This window comes from Haliaeetus albicilla, chromosome 8 (genome assembly GCF_947461875.1).
Source record: "Haliaeetus albicilla chromosome 8, bHalAlb1.1, whole genome shotgun sequence".
Taxonomy (NCBI): domain Eukaryota; kingdom Metazoa; phylum Chordata; class Aves; order Accipitriformes; family Accipitridae; genus Haliaeetus; species Haliaeetus albicilla.
The window spans coordinates 31,917,141-31,936,180 of NC_091490.1; the positions used below are offsets into that span (position 1 = coordinate 31,917,141).

Here is a 19,040-nt window from a genome sequence, read left to right on the forward strand (position 1 = left end):
GGACACCAGCATCAGAGCCATGGTCCTAATCCTGATCTCAGTTCCTTTTTTTAATTACTTAGGTCATGACAGTCCTTTGCTTATAACAAAATGTCTGCATTTACCAGATGAAACTGTCAACATATCAATACCAAAGAGTAAGGAATTGTCATATTGGAATATCTGTGAGTACTAGCCAATGTCTATACTGAACTACATTGTTAAACACCAACACTATTTAAAAACATTTACAGCCCATTTTGTTTTTCAGCTAATATTTAAAGCCGCCAAGAATTCTTGTCTTGGCAAGCTTTCCTGGAAGATGAGACAAAGAATTGAAACATGCAGGCTACAAATGTTTTAAAACCTTTAATGTATATATGCAGAACTGCACAAGGCATTAGCTAGAAAAATGTTTGACACGGGTACTGTCTACCAATGAAAAAATCATGTCAGCAAAACAACTGTATTTTAACTAATGATATGTTTAAAATAATCCAGATAGAATAAACTCGTAGAAATGGTTACGTTTATCTTGGTTCAAGTATTGTTTGGCTTCAAATACTGTAGGTCTGCTCTGCAAGTGCCAGTGTCAGGAATGGGACAGTTCACAAAGAAAAGCAGGATGCTAACTTTTCATTAAAGAACTTACCACCTGACACCACCACAAATTATATCCGATGCCAATAACTTAACACTAGTTAAAAGAAGAGCTTGGTGGTACAGTACACCTTCTATGTTCTAAGGGAGGAATAACCTAGACACAAATCACAAAAGCTATAATATACTTACTTGCCATCTTTGAACCAGTGTATGTCAGGAAAAGGGAAGCCTTTGGCTCTACATTCCAGACTGACTTCCTGGTTGAGGATGACTGCAATTTCACTGGGGATATCAGCACCTATTATACTTGGTGGAACTTTAAAAAGACAAACATTACAGGAAGAACTGGTATTTAACCAGAGAAGGTATGCTATGAAACTGGAAGAAATGCAGTAGTGCATCATACTATTCCCTTGAAACAACTTTACTTTTCACTGCAAAGTGACTCCTGCTAGATCACAACATCATTTCTACCATGACAAGCACTTCCACACTTGTGCTGGTGAACTGTATGTAAAACAACTCCTGTGTTAGACTGCTGTACACTCAAAATACAAAAAAAAGTATCAAAGACCAAAATCCAGTAATGAAAAGCAGCATTTTGTCTGTGTTACTACAAGAATGGCGAATTTTAAGTATTCAAAAGCCATCATGATGAGTGCTTTGGCAGCCAATATTTAATGGGCAGTAAGAAGAAAAACCTATTTATAATAAGTTTAAATTTATTGGCTTCTTAAATATCAACTCTTTTTCAGATTACCATCTTAAAAAAAACAAAAAAACAAACAAACAAAAACAACCCCAAAAACATAGAACTAACCTAGTACATCTAGGTTAAACAGCTTCTCAGAACTTCCTGCTACATTTATGGCTTTGCATGAATATTGTCCAGCATCATCAGTAGCAGTTTTAAGGACCTTCAGTATCTTCCCGTTGTGCAAAATCTGGAGAGTACTGCTTTCCACAACCTTAAAAGAACCCGAGATATTAGCCTTATGTGATCCAAGTTATATCAGCCAAATATCACAGCTGGATTTTTATAAGAAAATGGTAGTTTTAGTCTAAGCATAATCTGTTTTCCCTTTCAGTTACAGCACTAATCTGCTCAACTTCTGCAATCTATTCAATATGACTCGTAGCTCAAAATACAATAGAGTGGGAAAACCAAAGAAATTCTTTGTCTATGGGTAATGTTCAGGCACAAAGGTGCATAAAGGAGTCTCTCCTCATCTTAAACTATCACTTATCAGCTACAAGTAGAAGCATAGGACTCAAGGATAATCCTAAAGAATCCAAATCACCCCCAAGAGTTCTTATTTCTCCATCTATAGAATGAAGAAAATACCATTATTGGTCCCCTCTGCAAGGACTCTGGCATCTACAATACTGGGAGATTGATAGGGCTAATTCTTAGGGGAATCTTGAAAATAAAGAGTTTACTTTTGACTTATTGAACAGCTGAACTAATGGATTAGCCATGTTTGGCTGGCTTTCCATGTGGGAGTTCCTAGTGCAGTTTAAATACACATAAAGGCATGTACATGTATTTACTTTAAGTGAGCTCTCATACCAAGCACTCAAAAGACAACAGAAAACTGACTGATGATGGCTATGTTACTTCAATTAAGTTAACCGTACATACCTGGATATCTTCTTTATACCAGGAAATGATTGGGAAGGGATTACCAGATACTTCACAGAAGAGACTTACAGGGTGATGAAGAACTACGGATGTATTTGTCACCTTTTCTTGATCTCTAATTTCAGGAGGAACTACAAGAAAGTTCAAAGTCATGTATTAAGCCTTCTATTCCACTGATTTCCCGCTTTCTCCTTCTCCCCAAGTCAAGTGACTCTGTAATCTAAATTTCTCAGACCTTCTTCATTCCCTCCCCAATGCTTCCATTTGCCTTTTGGATCTGGACATACCTCCCTGTGTCCTTTCTTCTCTTTATCAAAAAACAGTCTTCTCTTGCCCAATAACAGATTCCCAGGGAAATACACTCAAACACAATCACCATCAACATTTTAAGAGAATAATCTTAAAATTTAATCTTAAATTTAATCTTAGTTTTAAAATCCAACGTTACTTGCTTAACATATTCTAGAAGCAGGTTCTAGAGAGTCATCCTTCCTCCTCACTGCTCCAGTCATCCCCAAGACCATCTGCCTCTCATTTGTCCCACTATGAATCCAAAGTGAATGGCTTTATGTGGTGGATTAGAAAATTCAAACCCCACTAATGAGCCCTGCTGGTACAAAATGGAATTCCTCCTTTTTTCAGAATAAAGGTAAGGATATAATCCTGCTCAGGCATCAGAACCAACTGTCATAGGAAGTGAACAAGGCTGAAATAAAACTACTCTGTAAGAAGCAAAATATCAAAGCATATCTCAAGGCCACCTGTAGAGTTTCTATTTTCCAATTAGGATTCTGGAAAAAGAATATCAGGAGCAAGAATTCTCTTATTCTATGTTCATTCTGTTAAATAACTTTTCTCATATTTATATTTGAAATGCAGATCCATCACCCAATCTTTAATTTCTACCGCACAAAAGTCTTCATTTGTTACTTGCATTAAAGTTTTCAAGTATAACTAGAGGAAATGAGATGCACCTAGCTCTTCGAGCGAAACAAAGATGGTTTGTGCATAAAGTCACAGAAAACAAAAACAGTAGAAAAATTATAGAGGGAATCAGAATAATACAAATGCAAGTACTCAGATTAGATTTTATAATTTAACTGCACATGGGCAGATCTGGGGCATGCAATTTCCAACAATAAAAGAGAAGATGTTCTTCAAAAACAGTTCCCCGATAGTTGCATTTATTATTTACCATTAACTTTCAGTTTGTATTTCCTTTCTGTGCTTCCAGCTTCATTGGTTGCCACACAGATATACTCTCCATTATCAGAAGGTGTAACAGAAGCTATGATCAGCAGTGTCCCATCCTCCAGAACTGAAATCCCTGGTTCACTGCCTGTCAGCTCTCTTCCATTACGTAGCCATTTGATAATGGGCTTTGGAATACCTAACAAGAAAAAGGTGAAACTTCAAGAAACGGTTCGCTCAGCTCAGAATAAGAAAGGTTCAAACAATTCCCACTGCTTGCTGGAAGTCTTACTGGCAAGGACAATGCACAGGGAGGCTATGAGCTTTCAAACTTAGAGGCGGCCCCAACTGTTAAAATATGATTTTAACATTAAAAATCTCAGTCCTAAACATTATAATATCCTTGTTGGCTAGCAATGACTTTTCACAGAACTTCTGCACATGGTGGTTATTTAAATCACTGTTAGTTTGAATTTTTCCACATAAAGTATATATGGAAAATACTGTGCAGAATGTATATTTTTTATCATGACAAGGAGTACACAGAAACTTAGTAATTTTCAATGGTCAACAGGAAAATACACTTTTGTCACTAAAGGTGGCAACAATAATACACACCTTTTGCTGGGCATGGGAATGCAATGCGTTGATTTGCCACTCTTTCCTGAAAGGGACTATTGTAGGGAGGGTCCAGATCCTCAATAGTAGGAGACTCTGAAAGAAAATTAGACCCCAAAAAAACTCTTGAACTCTGCTCCCAAATGTGAAAAATACAGTCTGGCAATACATAACACTTCTAAGTCTCTCTCCTTCACAGAAGGTCAGATTCCAATAACCCTCTTAACATTGATGAAGTATACTACACAAGCAGTCTTGATTTCCACGGGAATATTTAGGAAGTAAGCAGTACAAAGAGGCTTTGACTGAAACTGGTTCTCTCTAAAACCCACTGTATTTGTTTTGAAGGCAGAGACAGTCTTTCTGCAAAATCTGAAAAATACTATTTAAACTGTTTTTTCTCATACCACATATTAGTAGTACTACCATCCTTTGTTCTTCCATCTCATTTTAAATTTTTATGTGGTCTGACACTATACAAAGAATTTTATAATTAAGTAAAGTTACTGGCAGTTCTTTGTTGTTTGTAACAAGCAGTTCTCAGCACCTCTAATCCAAAGGGATCAGAATGTTGCCTTCCAACTATTACAAAGAAGAAATAATGCCTGCGTAGCTTAAGTCAGCCATGCTACATTGATGTCTGTCAGTCCATCAGGTGAGGAGTTATACTACATATTTAAATTGGTACATTGACCACTGCTGCCCCATCACCATTTCAATAGCATACCGACTGATTGAGTGAAGAGCTCAATTTCAGCTCGTGAAAAATTCCGCTGTGTTTAAAGCTGTGACACCAGGCTCTGAGGTTCAGAGACGGTCTGTGAAAATGTGAGACAACTGAATACACAGAGATAATATTTGACAAAGAGGTTTCCCATACTGGAATCTGAATTTAATTACCTACTACAAAACCAAATCATAAGTAGCTTGAAGATTTTTTTAATTAAAGTAATATATTTTGAATTTGTTTTTCTTATTTCTGCAAACTCTCCAAAGACTATTTGCCTATTCTAATTTTCCTTAATTAACATCAGAACATAACATCTAAAACAGATTTGGATTTTGCATCATAAACCAGACACACTGGCATGAAATGACACCTAGCCAGGGCAGGAGGCAAGATTATGGCCCCAATATAAATACCTTGAACTTGTACTGTTATCTCTGATGCATCGCTGCCCGCTACATTACTAGCGACACACTTGTAGATTCCAGCATCAGGAAGCTGGACGTTGCTGATGCTTAGAGCTCCATCCAGGCTGTGGATAAACTGCCCACCACCTATCGGCACAGCACTTCTGCCTTTGAACCAAGTGACTGTTGGAGGAGGGATCCCCTGGGCACTGCAGGGTATGTCAGCTCTGTGGCCAGCTTGGACTTTCAAAACTCGAGGCCCACGCTGTATCTTTGGAGGAACTAGGGAAGACAAGTTTAGTCCATAGAATGTGAAGAAAGTGATGTACAACATCATTCTTGAAGGAAATTCTTTTCTGTTTCTTTGTCATTTTAGAAAACATCCTTCCATATTCACTGAAACCAAATTCCCTCAGGTGACTAAGGAAGCAGAGCTGCATGCTCTCTACATAGGATAGGATGTATGATACTCTACTGCTTAACTTATTTGGAGCAGCTACATTTCAAATTCTACTGCATGACTTCCATGGTTAGTGTAATATTGTTATACCAAGTGCCTTTGAAGAGCTATGGGTACTGGCTCTTGATAACACAAAACAATTCAAAAGTTTTTATCATAAAAAGTTAATTTTCCTTTTGATATTTTAATTTCCTTCCCCTACTCCCAGATCTTTGTATGCTTCCAAACACAAGTTCAGACAAGGAGATAAAATCTGAGTGGAAGAGATTTTGCTCGTCCCAAAGAATAATATAAATCCAACATAACTCTTTTGCCACAATGTTTTTCTTTCTAAGGATCATTGACAATAAAAAGACTTATAAAGAATGTCTGACACAATAACAAGTGCCATTATTCCAGACTCTCTGTTAACGTACAATTACAGATAAACAAAGATGTGCACTGATATCAGACTTCTCTATACACAGAACCAGACAGTAGTTTGTTACAGCCATTATAATTGAATTAGTGTCATCTGAAGGTTTCAGAGGTGCTGGGGGTAGGAGTTCCAATCTGGTACATTTATGGTATGTGGTCCACTTCAAAGACATGAGCTGGCAATGGGCATTGGCAACAACACTTCCAAACTGTACAGCAACATGAACCACAGGACAGCTATCTATACACCTACAATTACTATTGATCAGCCTCGTCTGGGCTGTGCCAGGCCATTGCTCCTGCACCCACTCTCCTATGTGCTTTAGCACTGGCAGGAGGTGCATATGCCACAACCTGTGTTTCTGTCTGACACAGGTGAGGAGGAATAAATGAGAGAGCATTGAGCTTACAATACATGACATTGTGTAAGTGGTTAAGAGACTGTGGTTGGGGCCCCAGGATGGGGAGAGTAGGAGCGAGACAAGGGAGTGACAACGTGATGATCTGTGGTAAAAAGGAGAGGGAAGGGCACATGGGCCCTAGCTTGAGCAAGAGTGAGTAGAGACCTTTAATGAGGGGGAGAGGAAGGTGGGCACAAGCACAGGGTGCTGGTTTGAATAGAGAAAGTATGGTAAGGTGGGTTAAGGTATTCATTTGCAAAGGTGGGTACAGCGGAACGTATATGCATATAGCTGTGCACAAAGACAGGAGCAGCTGCCTATCAACAGGTGACAGAGTTGCACACTAGTTTCGCTACCACCTGAGCAGGTGTGCAAGCAAACTGACATTTGCTACCAAAAGAGTTTGGATATTTAATTCCCATCAAGTAGGTGGGAACTTGATACCTATAAGCCTCATCAAACTTTGCTATTCTCAGCCACTATTTGCAAACTTACTGCTGAGAAACCTCTTGCACAGAGAACATCTAAGTGCATTAGAACAAAAGGTTTCAGCTCTTAAAATCCCTTTGGCTGACTTAAAAAGAGTAAAATGTCATATTGTGCTATAATTCTTCCACGAGTCTAAGGAACGTTAAAGGAACGGGGGTGTGCATGTGTATATATATGTACACGTGTGTGTGTATACAATATTTCCTTTCCACATAATAAATAACAACTTGCACATGAAAATAATATGACCTGAAATAATATAGGTCAATAGTAACTTAATGTACATAAGGGAAAACATTTGAAAAGCTCTGTGTGATGCTAAATTCCATGCAGAAACTTGCAGATGATTACCCTTTAAGTTAAAACTTACCATGTACGCTTAGCTTCACTAACTGAGTCACATTCCCAGCAATATTTGTGGCTACACAGATATACATTCCACTGTCTGAAACTTGTGTCTCACTGATCTTCATTGACCCTGAGGGTAGAAAAGTGTGTCTGGAAAAATAAGAAGCAGATACACTGTATAAACATGTATTGAAAAGTGAATGACCTCTACTTACACATTGCTAATTATTGCTATGAGCTAAAAGACCACCATTCTACAAGGCACACTGACCTGTGCCATATTACTGAACTATGACTTACATTTATTAATTTTTTCTAACTCTTTACTGAGCCACTACATTCAGAATATACAGCAAATATCTAAAATGTAACATCCAAATTACAAAGTTTGGTTCTAGCTACTTACAGGACATATTAAAATCTGTCTTGTTTCTAGAAATGAAAAAACAAACAAACAAAAAAACACCCCAACAAAAACAAACAGGTACAGAAATGGAGCCCTTCAAGCTCCTGTCAAATTTTTTGCTCAGCCCAGGTCAGCAGGATCAGAAAGTTAAACAACTTTTGATACTACTTCATCTTGGCAAAAAAAGATGTTACGTTGATTCAAGATGGAAAAGAGGATTCTGAAGAGTATTCCGATTCAAAACTGCCAGTTCTGGTGTTTATAGAAACTGTCATTATTCATCAGTAAATAGTTAACTACATAGCATTAATTTTTGCTACAGTTCTGGTCACAGGCCTGTAACATTACAAGATACATTGGCCAGCTAAGCCAAAATCTTATGTAGAAGTCAAAAGTAATAAAGATAGGGAAAATAAATGAGGAGGGAAGAAAAAATGACAGCTAAGAACTGACAAGAAGAAATTCGAGTCTAGCACTCAAGGTTACATAGAAAATTTAGGCAAACTTGGTGGGAATTGGTGGTATCATCTGTCTTCCTTTCTCTGGCACTGTCTAATTAGGACAACGTTATCATACGAGCATAAATGGTGAATTTGGGGATTGCAACGGCCCGGAGAAATGAATGGAAAGAAAGTGAAGTGTATTTCCTCCAGGCCACCCAAATCTGTCTGATACTATGATTCCTCCTTTGCTGCCTATATCTTTCCAAACCTTTTTTTTTTTTTTTTTCCTTAATAACCCCAAACAATAGATTGCTGGGGCAACTTATCTTCCATTATTTTGTGCACTAATTACATTTGCTTTCCAATAAAAGTTCCTTCATTTCTGATTTCAGTCATCTTTTGTTTACTGGTCACATTTCTAACATCATCTTTGGGTGGTCTCAAACAATTTTGTTTGGACTAATTCTTTAACCTCTGCTGACATCTGTAAACAATTTTATGGAATGGGCTGAGCTGGAGTTCTGTTACTCTGGACAACTTGGATCTCTCCACAACAGCCATAAGCAAGTAGCTTAATTTATCAATGTCTCCCGAGGTAAAATGAGGACAAGTAAGGGACCAAGAACATGGATTCGTCAGTGCATGCAACATGCTCGTCGGACACAGCAGAAAATTACACGCAGATTACTAACTACAAATCAACTCTCTAGGCACAAGCCTCCTTCACCAAATATGCTGGCCCAGCAGCTCTTAGTTGCCGAGGCTGTTGCAGACCTGCTGGAATGGGTGGCTCTGAGGTATAGATCTGGCCACAAGGGAAAGAGGCTCACCTTCAGGTCTGTACGATTCCTTAACTCAGCTCAGACACTGGCTGACTCCTTCCACTTGGATCACTGAGAGACACTAGACAACAGGCACAGCAATCGCTACAGTGGACATTTGGCCAGCATTTCTGTTTCCTGGTTTATGAATACAGCTGTAGACTTTACCCTTTCTGAGGTATCCTGAATTCTAGAAAGCACTAGCACACCCCATGAGAGTACCTGGCACTTCAACTGGGAACATACAGAGAATAATCACCTACTTGTCTCCTCTCTTATTTTGCACCATACTAAAATAATAAGGAAGAACTCCAACATTGTGGCCCATGCTGTATACAAGACAGTCCCCAACTCTTCATTCTCTAAGGTTGTCAACTCAACATTTTTATCAGCATTTAGCTATGTTTTCACATGTTCAAGAATATCTGGAGAGTTTTTGGATCCAAAACACAGAGAGCTATAATCCCTTGTAAGCACTCCCAAACATTTATAATCATCTGTATTCTACTGGCAGCCCAGTCATCATATGAATAACAGACAATGCTCCCCTGAGCATAAATATGAAGTGCTTAAGAAAAGAAAAACAGTTTTTAAACATTTATAATCAGGCACAGATTATGTGGGTCTCTGAGCACCACCACAGTACAGATATAACAGGATGTCTTTTGTCTTGGCCTCCTGCGTTTGCATATAAACATGCACTGGAGTGGAAGCTGTACAATGATGCATGATCTTAGTATCCTTCGGAAAGAGACATACACTTGGTTCAGGAAAGAGAGTTTCAAGACCTAGTAAAACAGGGTCCTCATGCAGGACAACTTAATACCTTCTGATTGATCCTGTGGTGATTAGAAATTATATGCCCTTCCAAAGTCTTGAAAGCTTAGACACAATTTCACTTTTCTTTTGTTTTCATCAAACATTGTTACCTTGGAGAGAATGGAGATATAAGCTGCATTTCTTTGGCCCAGGTAATTATGGGGGGTGGCAAGCTCTTCACTTCACATGGAAGTGTGACATCTTCCCCTGCAATGACTGAGATCTCTATGGGTTTATCATACGCATTTCCTTGCTGGTCGCCAGGCCTGGATACTCTAGGTTTCACTATAACATGGAACATGTTAAGAAGCTGCAATGAATATATGTATTTGTACAAATGTAACACCACAGAGTTTTACTTCAGATTAAACATCTATTTTTTAACGAGGTATATAACATTACAATCTTATTTTGAATGATATGTCTGCAATAGACATAAATCACTGTAATGCTGATATACAGTGCCTGCAGCTCAGACACTGGCTGATGCCTACATGTCATACCACAAACACCAGCAAGACTGCACTATCTACCCAAAAAGCTGGATAGCAACAGATCTATGTAGTTCAGACACATGCTGAGCTCTGTATTGCATAGGTAGTTTGCAACCAATACCTGAACTATGTTACACTACAGCACCAATACTTACAAGCCATAAAAGCCTTGCAAAGCAAGCCTACACCTAAATCAAACTTCTTGTAATGTTGGGAGATGGTAGGAAGCTTTGGGACTGGTGGGATTAATGGATCTTCATTCTTCTACCAGCAGGAAATTCCATTCCTATACAGATATTTCCTATCTACTTCCATAAAAGATGAAATTATGATCAGCCCAAGATCCTAGTCCATGAACTCAAGGTAACAGGAATCAGGAGGTTTTAAGAGAATCATAATGGTTGAAGAATAGGCCTTTCAGTATCAGCCATTTGTAAAATTGCCTAGTATGTGGATCCAGTGATCTAGGACAAAGTCAAAAGCACCAATTAGAGATTAGTTTAAATTCTGTTTGCACTGTGGGTATCCTAGTTCACAATCCACCCGAGTGGGTTTTACCGTCTAAAGTAGAATGCAACAGGAGACAGACAATAACACTCTATTTGATTTTAGCTCATACATACCATAGACAGTCAGCTGGACTTTCCGTGTAGCATAACCAGCAGCGTTTGTTGCAGTGCACACATATTCCCCAGTCTCTTCACTCCCTGGTGAAACTACATACAGACTTCCATCAGACCCTGCAGAAAATTTCACATTGCTGGGAAAAATTACTTCTCCTTTCTGTGGAAAGAAAAAAAAAAGTCCATAGTGCATGGATTTTCTAAAATAAACCAAATTACAACTGTTTAATTCAATAAAAGCTAAAGCTTACAGTGATAAAATCTAATGAAAACATTAAAATTATTAAAAGAATATAAAAATTGTTACGGCCTGTAGCATCTCCCCTAGCTTACCCCATTGCTGCGACCCATTCTTTGTATGAAAGATACCGTATTTGTAATATAACACTGGGTCTAATTTTTTACTGTGCAATATGCTCCATGCTCTTTAATGCAGTTCTGTAGACCAAACAATTTGCAGGCAGTCTGACTAAATTGAGCAATGTTTTAATTTATATTACAGTACTGATTCCATTGTTTATGGCCGAGATGCACAAAATATTTTATATTAACTAAGAAGCCTGGCCCCAAAATTCCTTCCATACAAATTAACTAACTTCAACTAACTTTTCACACTCCTTAAGGGCCACTGTCTAAGCAGTAACAAGAGCAGAAGCACAGGGATTCTTATGCAGAAAACTTGTTACATTTTACAGACCCCAATTCTTAAAAGAAAATTAAGAAGTCAAGATTTCAACTGAGTTAATTTTGACATTGATTTCCAATGTCCAAATAGATCTTGTATACATTATATAAAGTGTTTCTTAGTCAGCAGATCCTTCCTTGTCTGTATTGAATGTTGTAAGTGATAATTAAGAAAAAACACTCCTCCCATGTTTTCCTCCCTACCAAACCAAGACAGTTAACCATGTTCTATTCCTTCTTTTTCACAAAGCTGTTCATAAGGTCCCAATCAGTTACATCTGCACAACTTCTGAGACACAATAGTGCCTTCACAGCAATGTCATTTGAACTGCAACATATCCCAAATAACTGTTATTACCAGAAATTACGCTGTTCAAGGCGGGGGGGGGGGGGGGGAGGGGGGGGGCGGGGAGCCTGACTTTCAGACAAATTCTCCAAAAGCTTGAGGTCCTCCTCAGTAGACACCTTGTCAAGGACATGATTGAAAAGTGACAGAACATTAACCCCAGAATGCCACTATTAGACACACCTCAGAGGAAAAATTCATCTTAAAGTAAGGCTCCAAAACAAAAATGAACTGTCAATCTGTGGCAGGTTGCCTAATCTCAAATTATCAATTCACAACAGGAACATGAACAATTTCTAAAGTGTTAAAAACAAAAACACAGTGATAACCAAAGCCCTTCTAAAGAATAGAACGTTGATCTATGGCTGGACCATGGCCAGAAAGCACTGCTCCAAGAAACAAAAGCAGATATGAATAAATAGAGATTTGCAGGTCCCTCACAACTGATGCTTTTGGCCATGTTTCTTGCATATAGTTTTTATGACAACTAAATGATGCATTCAATTCATCTTTCACCATGAACAGCTCAAAGATGAGAAATTACCTTGGACCAGACAATAGATGGCTTAGGAACTCCACTTGCTTTGCATGGTAATGTTACTGGGGTTCCTTCAATGGTGCTGAATATCTGCTGTCCATGCTGAATAACAGGCAGAACTAAAAATAAATGCAAATATTAAACACATGCAGGAGACATTTCAAACCATGGCACAACTCTTACAATAAAATCCTTATATTCAATTACTACTTCATACAGGCAGCAGGGTTTGGGCATTTTCAGCCTGTTCTCTGAATCCTAATGTTGACAATGACCAGCCACTTTGCTCTCCACTCTCCAGTCTTTCATAACAGAATAAATACCTGTTCATATCAAAGCATGTCAGCTATAGGTTGGTCATTGGATTAGGTACGTATAGTTTCAAACTAGCTGTAGGTATTTCACATAGCTGATTGCAATCATTTCAGAAAGGCTTTGTCACAATATCCTCTGACAACATTTTAGGCTTACTGAAACAGTACTGTACATGATTCAACCTATACAGCACCTTTCACAAGATTGGTGCTGAATCAATTTCCATCGATGGACAACATTTTGAACAGAGCAGATATGAGAGTGAAGAACTGATCACACTCCAAGCTCATTTAGTCTTTGTTATAAAAACTACAAAGTTGTGCTAACTGCAGTGATGGTTTCTGCAGGAACTGACTGCAGTCAGTCTTGATGAACTTGCATAAAAATACCAGATCAGTTCACAAAATCAATAACAAGAGATAAAAACAACCCCAGATCCCCTACTTAACTGAGCTGGTTTTGAATTAACAACAGAAAAAAAGATCAGATTTAAGGCTAAATACCAAAAACTAGTTCTTTCCAAAAACATACAAATATACTCCTTTCTGTTCTCAAGTTCTGAAATATGCCAGAAACTAGTGTTGACATGGAAGACTGTCCTGGTTTCAGCTGGGATAGAGTTAACTGTCTTCCTAGTAGCTGGTACAGTGCTATGTTTTGAGTTCAGTATGTGAAGAATGTTGATAACACTGATGTTTTCAGTTGTTGCTCAGTAGTGTTTAGACTAGAGTCAAGGATTTTTCAGCTTCTCATGCCCAGCCAGGGCACCTGACCCAAACTGGCCAACAGTGTATTCCATACCATGGGACGTCCCATCTAGTTTAGGAACTGGGAAGTGGGGGGGCAGGGAATCGCCACTCGGGGACTGGCTGGGTGTCAGTCAGCGGGTGGTGAGAAATTGCCCTGCGCATCATTTGTACATTCCAATCCTTTTATTACTACTGTTGTCATTTTATTAGTGTTATCATTATCATTATTAGTTTCTTCTTTTCTGTTCTATTAAACCGTTCTTATCTCAACCCACGAGTTTTACTTCTTTTCCCGATCTTCTCCCCCATCCCACTGGATGGGGGGGGAGTGAGTGAGCGGCTGCGTGGTGCTTAGTTGCTGGCTGGGGTTAAACCACGACAAAGACCTAATCAGACACTGAGTACTTGCCTGTGTTAAAAAATAACAGCTATTCCTAACATAAAAGGATGTTCCAGCATCTTCAGTGAAGCTTAAAATAAATCTCCCATGATTAATTTAACATGTGAGAAAATTTCAGGCTGTAAACCATGAAGTGGTTGTGACCCCACACAGACTTAATACAAGCATCTTCAGCTGAATACAGATGGGTTACCACAATGCTAACACTTTGTCTTGCTGTCAGTGTAATTTTTGGTATGTTTTAATTAAAGAAAAAAAAAAGGGGGGGGGAACACGACACAAAAAAACCCAAACACATTTTGCCAAACTAATAATTCATTTGAATTCTAATTCTCCCATGAGTTGTGCTTCCTTATACCAATTATGAAACCCCAGACAGCACTTTTCATGGTTTTCCAGTAGATTTCCACTTGCATCTGTTTTTTTAATAAAGCTAGAGATGAAGACTGCACAGCCCAACCTTTGTAGATGTTTAACAATAAGGATCCTTTACCATCACAAAATGGTGTTATTTTTGTTTTATTTTAGAAACAGTCTCAATCGCTCAGTTCTTTCCTGTGCAGTGGATCCAATTTCCCAGCATGTTACTTTACAAAGTAACATCATGACAAAAGAGGAAATCTGAGAAATTAGTATAACTGTAACAAAAAAGCTCTAGTGAAAGCTGCTGTTAGTAGGAAATGCACTCTCATCTTGCATTCAAAAGCAACAAGACAGTGTTCCTTACCATACACATTAACAGTAGTAGTTTTGTTGCTTGTCCCAGCAACACTACTTGCCATGCAGGTATAATCACCACCATCCTGCAGCCGAACTCTTTCAAGGTGCAGGCTTCCATCACTGCGAACATTAATGTAGGGATTGGGAACCAGCTGCCAAAAGAGCGATGTAATGTTTTACTGAAGAAAATACTCATTGGTAATGTTTACTTTGGGATGCAGCATGGCTTTACTTGACTGTTTCATATTCTTAAAAATTATATGTTCCTGAAGAATTTTACTAGAGCTTTTCCTACTTTCCATCTTTCATAAAAAGCTAATTTTAAATAAGAATTTTGTATCACCTTGTATTTACTGCTGGAGTGAGATTAAGATCTGCAACAGCAACTCTGCTCTGCTGCAGCACATATAGAACTGCCACTCATGCTTATAATCATGCATTGAAGCAAAACCAAATTTAGCTGAATTATTTTACTGCATTTTTTTATGTTATTCCAGTAACCAAATTTGATCATAGATCAGCTCTTGATGAGTGCAATGACTTGTTCTTCTTCCACAAATAGTTCCTTTTTTTTTTTACAGTTATCAAAAACTTCAAACGTGCCATATCTATCAAGTAGAAGAGATCAGCTCTGAAGCATACCATTGTGAAAGATAAGAGAAGTTTTAACTTTCACCAAAGAGTAATTTTTTAAAAGTTATATACCCTGTAGCAACATTAAAAAAAATCCATGAGCTCTGCAACATAGACTTGCCTTACAGAAAGGTTGTTAGAATGCAAAATTGTTCCAGTCATGCCATGCTCAGAAAAAGCTGCATTCTTCTCTAAATATAACTTACTCCAACACTCACTTTCCTTGGAGTGTAGCTTTTGCCATGAGCTTACAATTACAGGAAACTAGAACTACTATACTGAGGAATTAGCAACTCAACAAGGAGGATCCTGCCAGTATTTCTCACAGAAGTTACAGCTTGTGCTACTTGCACTTACACAGTCTAAAGAAAAGGCCAATGATTCTCAGTGATAAAAAAAATTGAGCAGAAAACTAGCAAGCGAAGGGTCAGGTAGTGCCAGGCAGGGTTCTGCTTGGTGACAATAAATAAAACATTTTGCTATTATTTTTTAATTACAGCTGTGTAGAAATGGCTTTAGGGAGAAATTAGCAAGCAAGATAAAAAGCACAGCTTCATAAGGATGTTAAAGTCAGTAATTTTGCTACTACTAAAGAAATGAAACTTCACTCAGACAACTAAGCTCGGTGCGGTGTCTACACCACCTTTCTGTCTGCAGGAGTTATAAATTGGCAACAGCATGCTCCCAAGAGGGAAAGAAAACATACTCTTTCATGCTCTGAGCAGTGGACCACTAGGAAAGGAGTATACGGTACAGGGATACTGACATTCATCTCATCCCATCAGCAACAGTAAAAGTCATGATATTAAAAAAATCCTAAATCTACAGAAATTTTCTGTTATCTTTATTTTTAAAAAATGGGGAAAAATAATTGCTTTTCAGTTACCAGGGTTTAAATTCCAGCACTTTTGTCATTCTGGTAGGTATATTTCACCAGCATTCCTATATTCAGAGCCCAAGGCTGAAATCCAAGAGCTAACAAGAATGCATAAAACTGCTTTGAAAGTAAGTAAAATAGAAGATAAAAGAACAATTCACAAATACTTTGGTTTCAAGTTCTTTTCTAAACCTTCACATCCCCCACTACCATCTCCTATTCCCTCATCTATGTTTCAGAGTTAGAAATTTCCTAGCACGGCAGTGATCAGTGAGGCATAACCGTCAGGATGCACACTTCCACTTTCATATTTTGAACGGTAATAAACAATCACTTCTCAGGGGAATGACTGTACTCTGAATGACAGCACTGGCAGAAACTCAGAAACAGCTACTGTCTTACAGATACAGATAACTGGCTTCTCCTGAGGCGGCAGCAGCTCCTGTTGAGTGGTGGTTATGTGCTGTAATTCACCTTGATGACATTGGATCCTTGTTTCCAGCGAGCCAGTCCAATCTCGTGAAGCATCTTTACTTCTAAGCATAAAATCTATCAGTATATTTGTACATCAACTTTTGTAAATTAAACCAAGTTGTTATCGTGGCTTGAAATGTCAATCATAGATTTTCTCTGCCAATAAATCTTACAGGAAGCAACACAGTCTTACCACCATACTGTTTTTAATCCACCTCCGGTCTGGAATGGGGTTTCCAGCAAGCAGTACACACGGCAAAGTAAGCTGCTGCCCCTCAATTACATTAGCTGTGGCTGGACTTACTCCAATCAGAGGTGTAACTTGAACAAAAGAAAGAATTAGAATAAATTATTAGGAGTTTTTATATATTCATGTAAAGTATTACAATTTATTATTATTTTTGTCACTAACGCTACTTGCAGCAGCATCAGACAAAGGTCTCCTTGTGCAAAGTACTATAGAAATACAGAGCAAGAAACATTTCCTACAATAAAAACTATACAATTTAAGTAGAAAGAAAAAAAGGGGCAAGAAAAAAATTGCCATCAACAAACAGCATGAGAGTTCCAACATAATTTTACAACAAAAAATACTAGATAGGATTCTGCTATCTGAAATGTCAACGATGCAGGCAGGAAAAAAAGAAAGAAACAAATGAAGGGGTGGGGTAGCATAGAAGAGAAAGGAAGCTGGAAGAATACACGTACAATGATCCTAAGACTAAGGAATGCCAACAAATGGAAGACGTTGTCCATCTGAAATTGGATCCACTCCAGCATTTCCCTAAAAACTCATGTTCCCCTGTTACCAAGCTGATATATTATTTTTCCTTACTTAGGCAAAACACCAAAGACCAAAAGCAGCAGATTTGGAGAGGACAAAAAATAAGTGGTAATTTCTTTTGGGCATAAAATTTTTAAAGGATTAGAAGAGAGGTCAACAACACAGCAGAAAATTCTGCATGCTTTGTAAAGACCCAACAGGAAGCACCCCTGGGCACATGCTTGGTAAATTAATTTCAAGTACTGGGTATTAAATAACACTTTTAAAATCAGTAAAAACATGTCTATCAAATACTGCTAGCACTACAGATTCCCACTACATATTCTAAGTTAACAAATGGTTTCTTTGATGGCAGATGGACTCCATTCTTATCCTCCCACAGATGTATACATTCCATAGCATTATTTTTCCTTTTATTTCAATTGTCCAACTGAGGTAATAAACAACTCCTTAACAGCACAGCTATTGTCAAAGCTAGACATTTACTGTCTTCTCAAATCACTAAAATTCCTTCCCAGTTACATCAAAACACTGACGTAAGCAAGTTCATTGCTGCCTTTTTTTTTTTTTTTCTTTTTAAGATGAATTAAATGGTAGAAATCCCATCATTAGCATTCCTTATTATGGTGATTTTTCATTCCTTAATAAATTTACTTAGAAATAAGAAACAGAAGACAGGATAAATCACTTTTTTAAAGGCTGTGCTATAAAGTGTAGATGGAACTAATTCAAATTAATGTAGCCAGTCAGAAGACAATGTTCGGTGAATTTTGCAGGTTAGAAATCCATTACAATATTCCATGCAAATGTCTTCTGATTCAGTTTTTGTGGATGATTACATATGTGTAAATATAGCATGTAGATACGTCACCATGTAGGTACATAACCCACAGACATTCTTTTTGTTGTACAAACACCACCAACTATTCATGTCGTCCAGTGTACTCCAGGTATTGAAACGTGCCAGTGTTCCCTTTCACTGTTGTCGCTGACATTAATCAGTCTTACCCAGTCCAGTTACTGTGATCGTAGCTGGCCGTGACTGAATCCTTCCAAATTGGTTCTCAGCTTCACAGATATAAGTTCCTTCATCACTGACCCACAAATCTAGAGGGGGAAAAAAAGAGATCTGATTGCAGCATCTGAAATGATATTGAAAAGTTTGCAATACATGGATACCCTATCCTTTTATCTTTCAGTTTCAAATATTCAGTTTTGGTCAGATCATTCCTTTCCATCTGTCACCAAGTACAGAAGCAATGACTATATGAGCACTTGAGTAAAAAAAAGCATTATATACATACATATATGATAATTTTCATCACTTTATTGCATATACTTTAGTATATACTAATGTGTATAAATAATATATAGTAGTACACTATATACCTACATGTACATATGCTATCATGTAGTGCATTAACTATGCAATGTTACTTGCTACATACAGCAGTGTGTGTCTGTATGTGAACAGAAACCCACAAAATAGTACATAAGACATGAGCTACCCCACTGTATGTACAGTAGAGAGGAATTACTGCACCCAACCTGATTATGTCTAGAAAGGAATAAAAAAGCTAATTAAGAAAACAGAATAATATTACTTAGTGTAAGGGTGATGGAAATGCTCTA

General features: G+C 37.9%; 1 protein-coding gene across 1 annotated transcript in view; it reads right to left on the minus strand.

Annotated features, from left to right (window-relative positions):
* The window catches only part of HMCN1 (hemicentin 1), a 210,070-nt gene that overhangs the window by 100,859 nt on the left and 90,171 nt on the right, over positions 1–19,040 (minus strand). Inside the window, exons 17-29 of the mRNA XM_069789569.1 lie at positions 18,417–18,515; positions 16,818–16,945; positions 14,648–14,792; positions 12,463–12,575; positions 10,889–11,048; positions 9,882–10,056; positions 7,305–7,432; positions 5,177–5,449; positions 4,034–4,129; positions 3,420–3,614; positions 2,225–2,355; positions 1,403–1,550; positions 772–898 (exon numbers count right to left, since the gene is read on the minus strand). Coding sequence (XP_069645670.1) covers positions 772–898; positions 1,403–1,550; positions 2,225–2,355; positions 3,420–3,614; positions 4,034–4,129; positions 5,177–5,449; positions 7,305–7,432; positions 9,882–10,056; positions 10,889–11,048; positions 12,463–12,575; positions 14,648–14,792; positions 16,818–16,945; positions 18,417–18,515 — 1,918 coding nt within the window. The remainder of the gene's footprint in view (positions 1–771; positions 899–1,402; positions 1,551–2,224; positions 2,356–3,419; positions 3,615–4,033; positions 4,130–5,176; positions 5,450–7,304; positions 7,433–9,881; positions 10,057–10,888; positions 11,049–12,462; positions 12,576–14,647; positions 14,793–16,817; positions 16,946–18,416; positions 18,516–19,040) is intronic.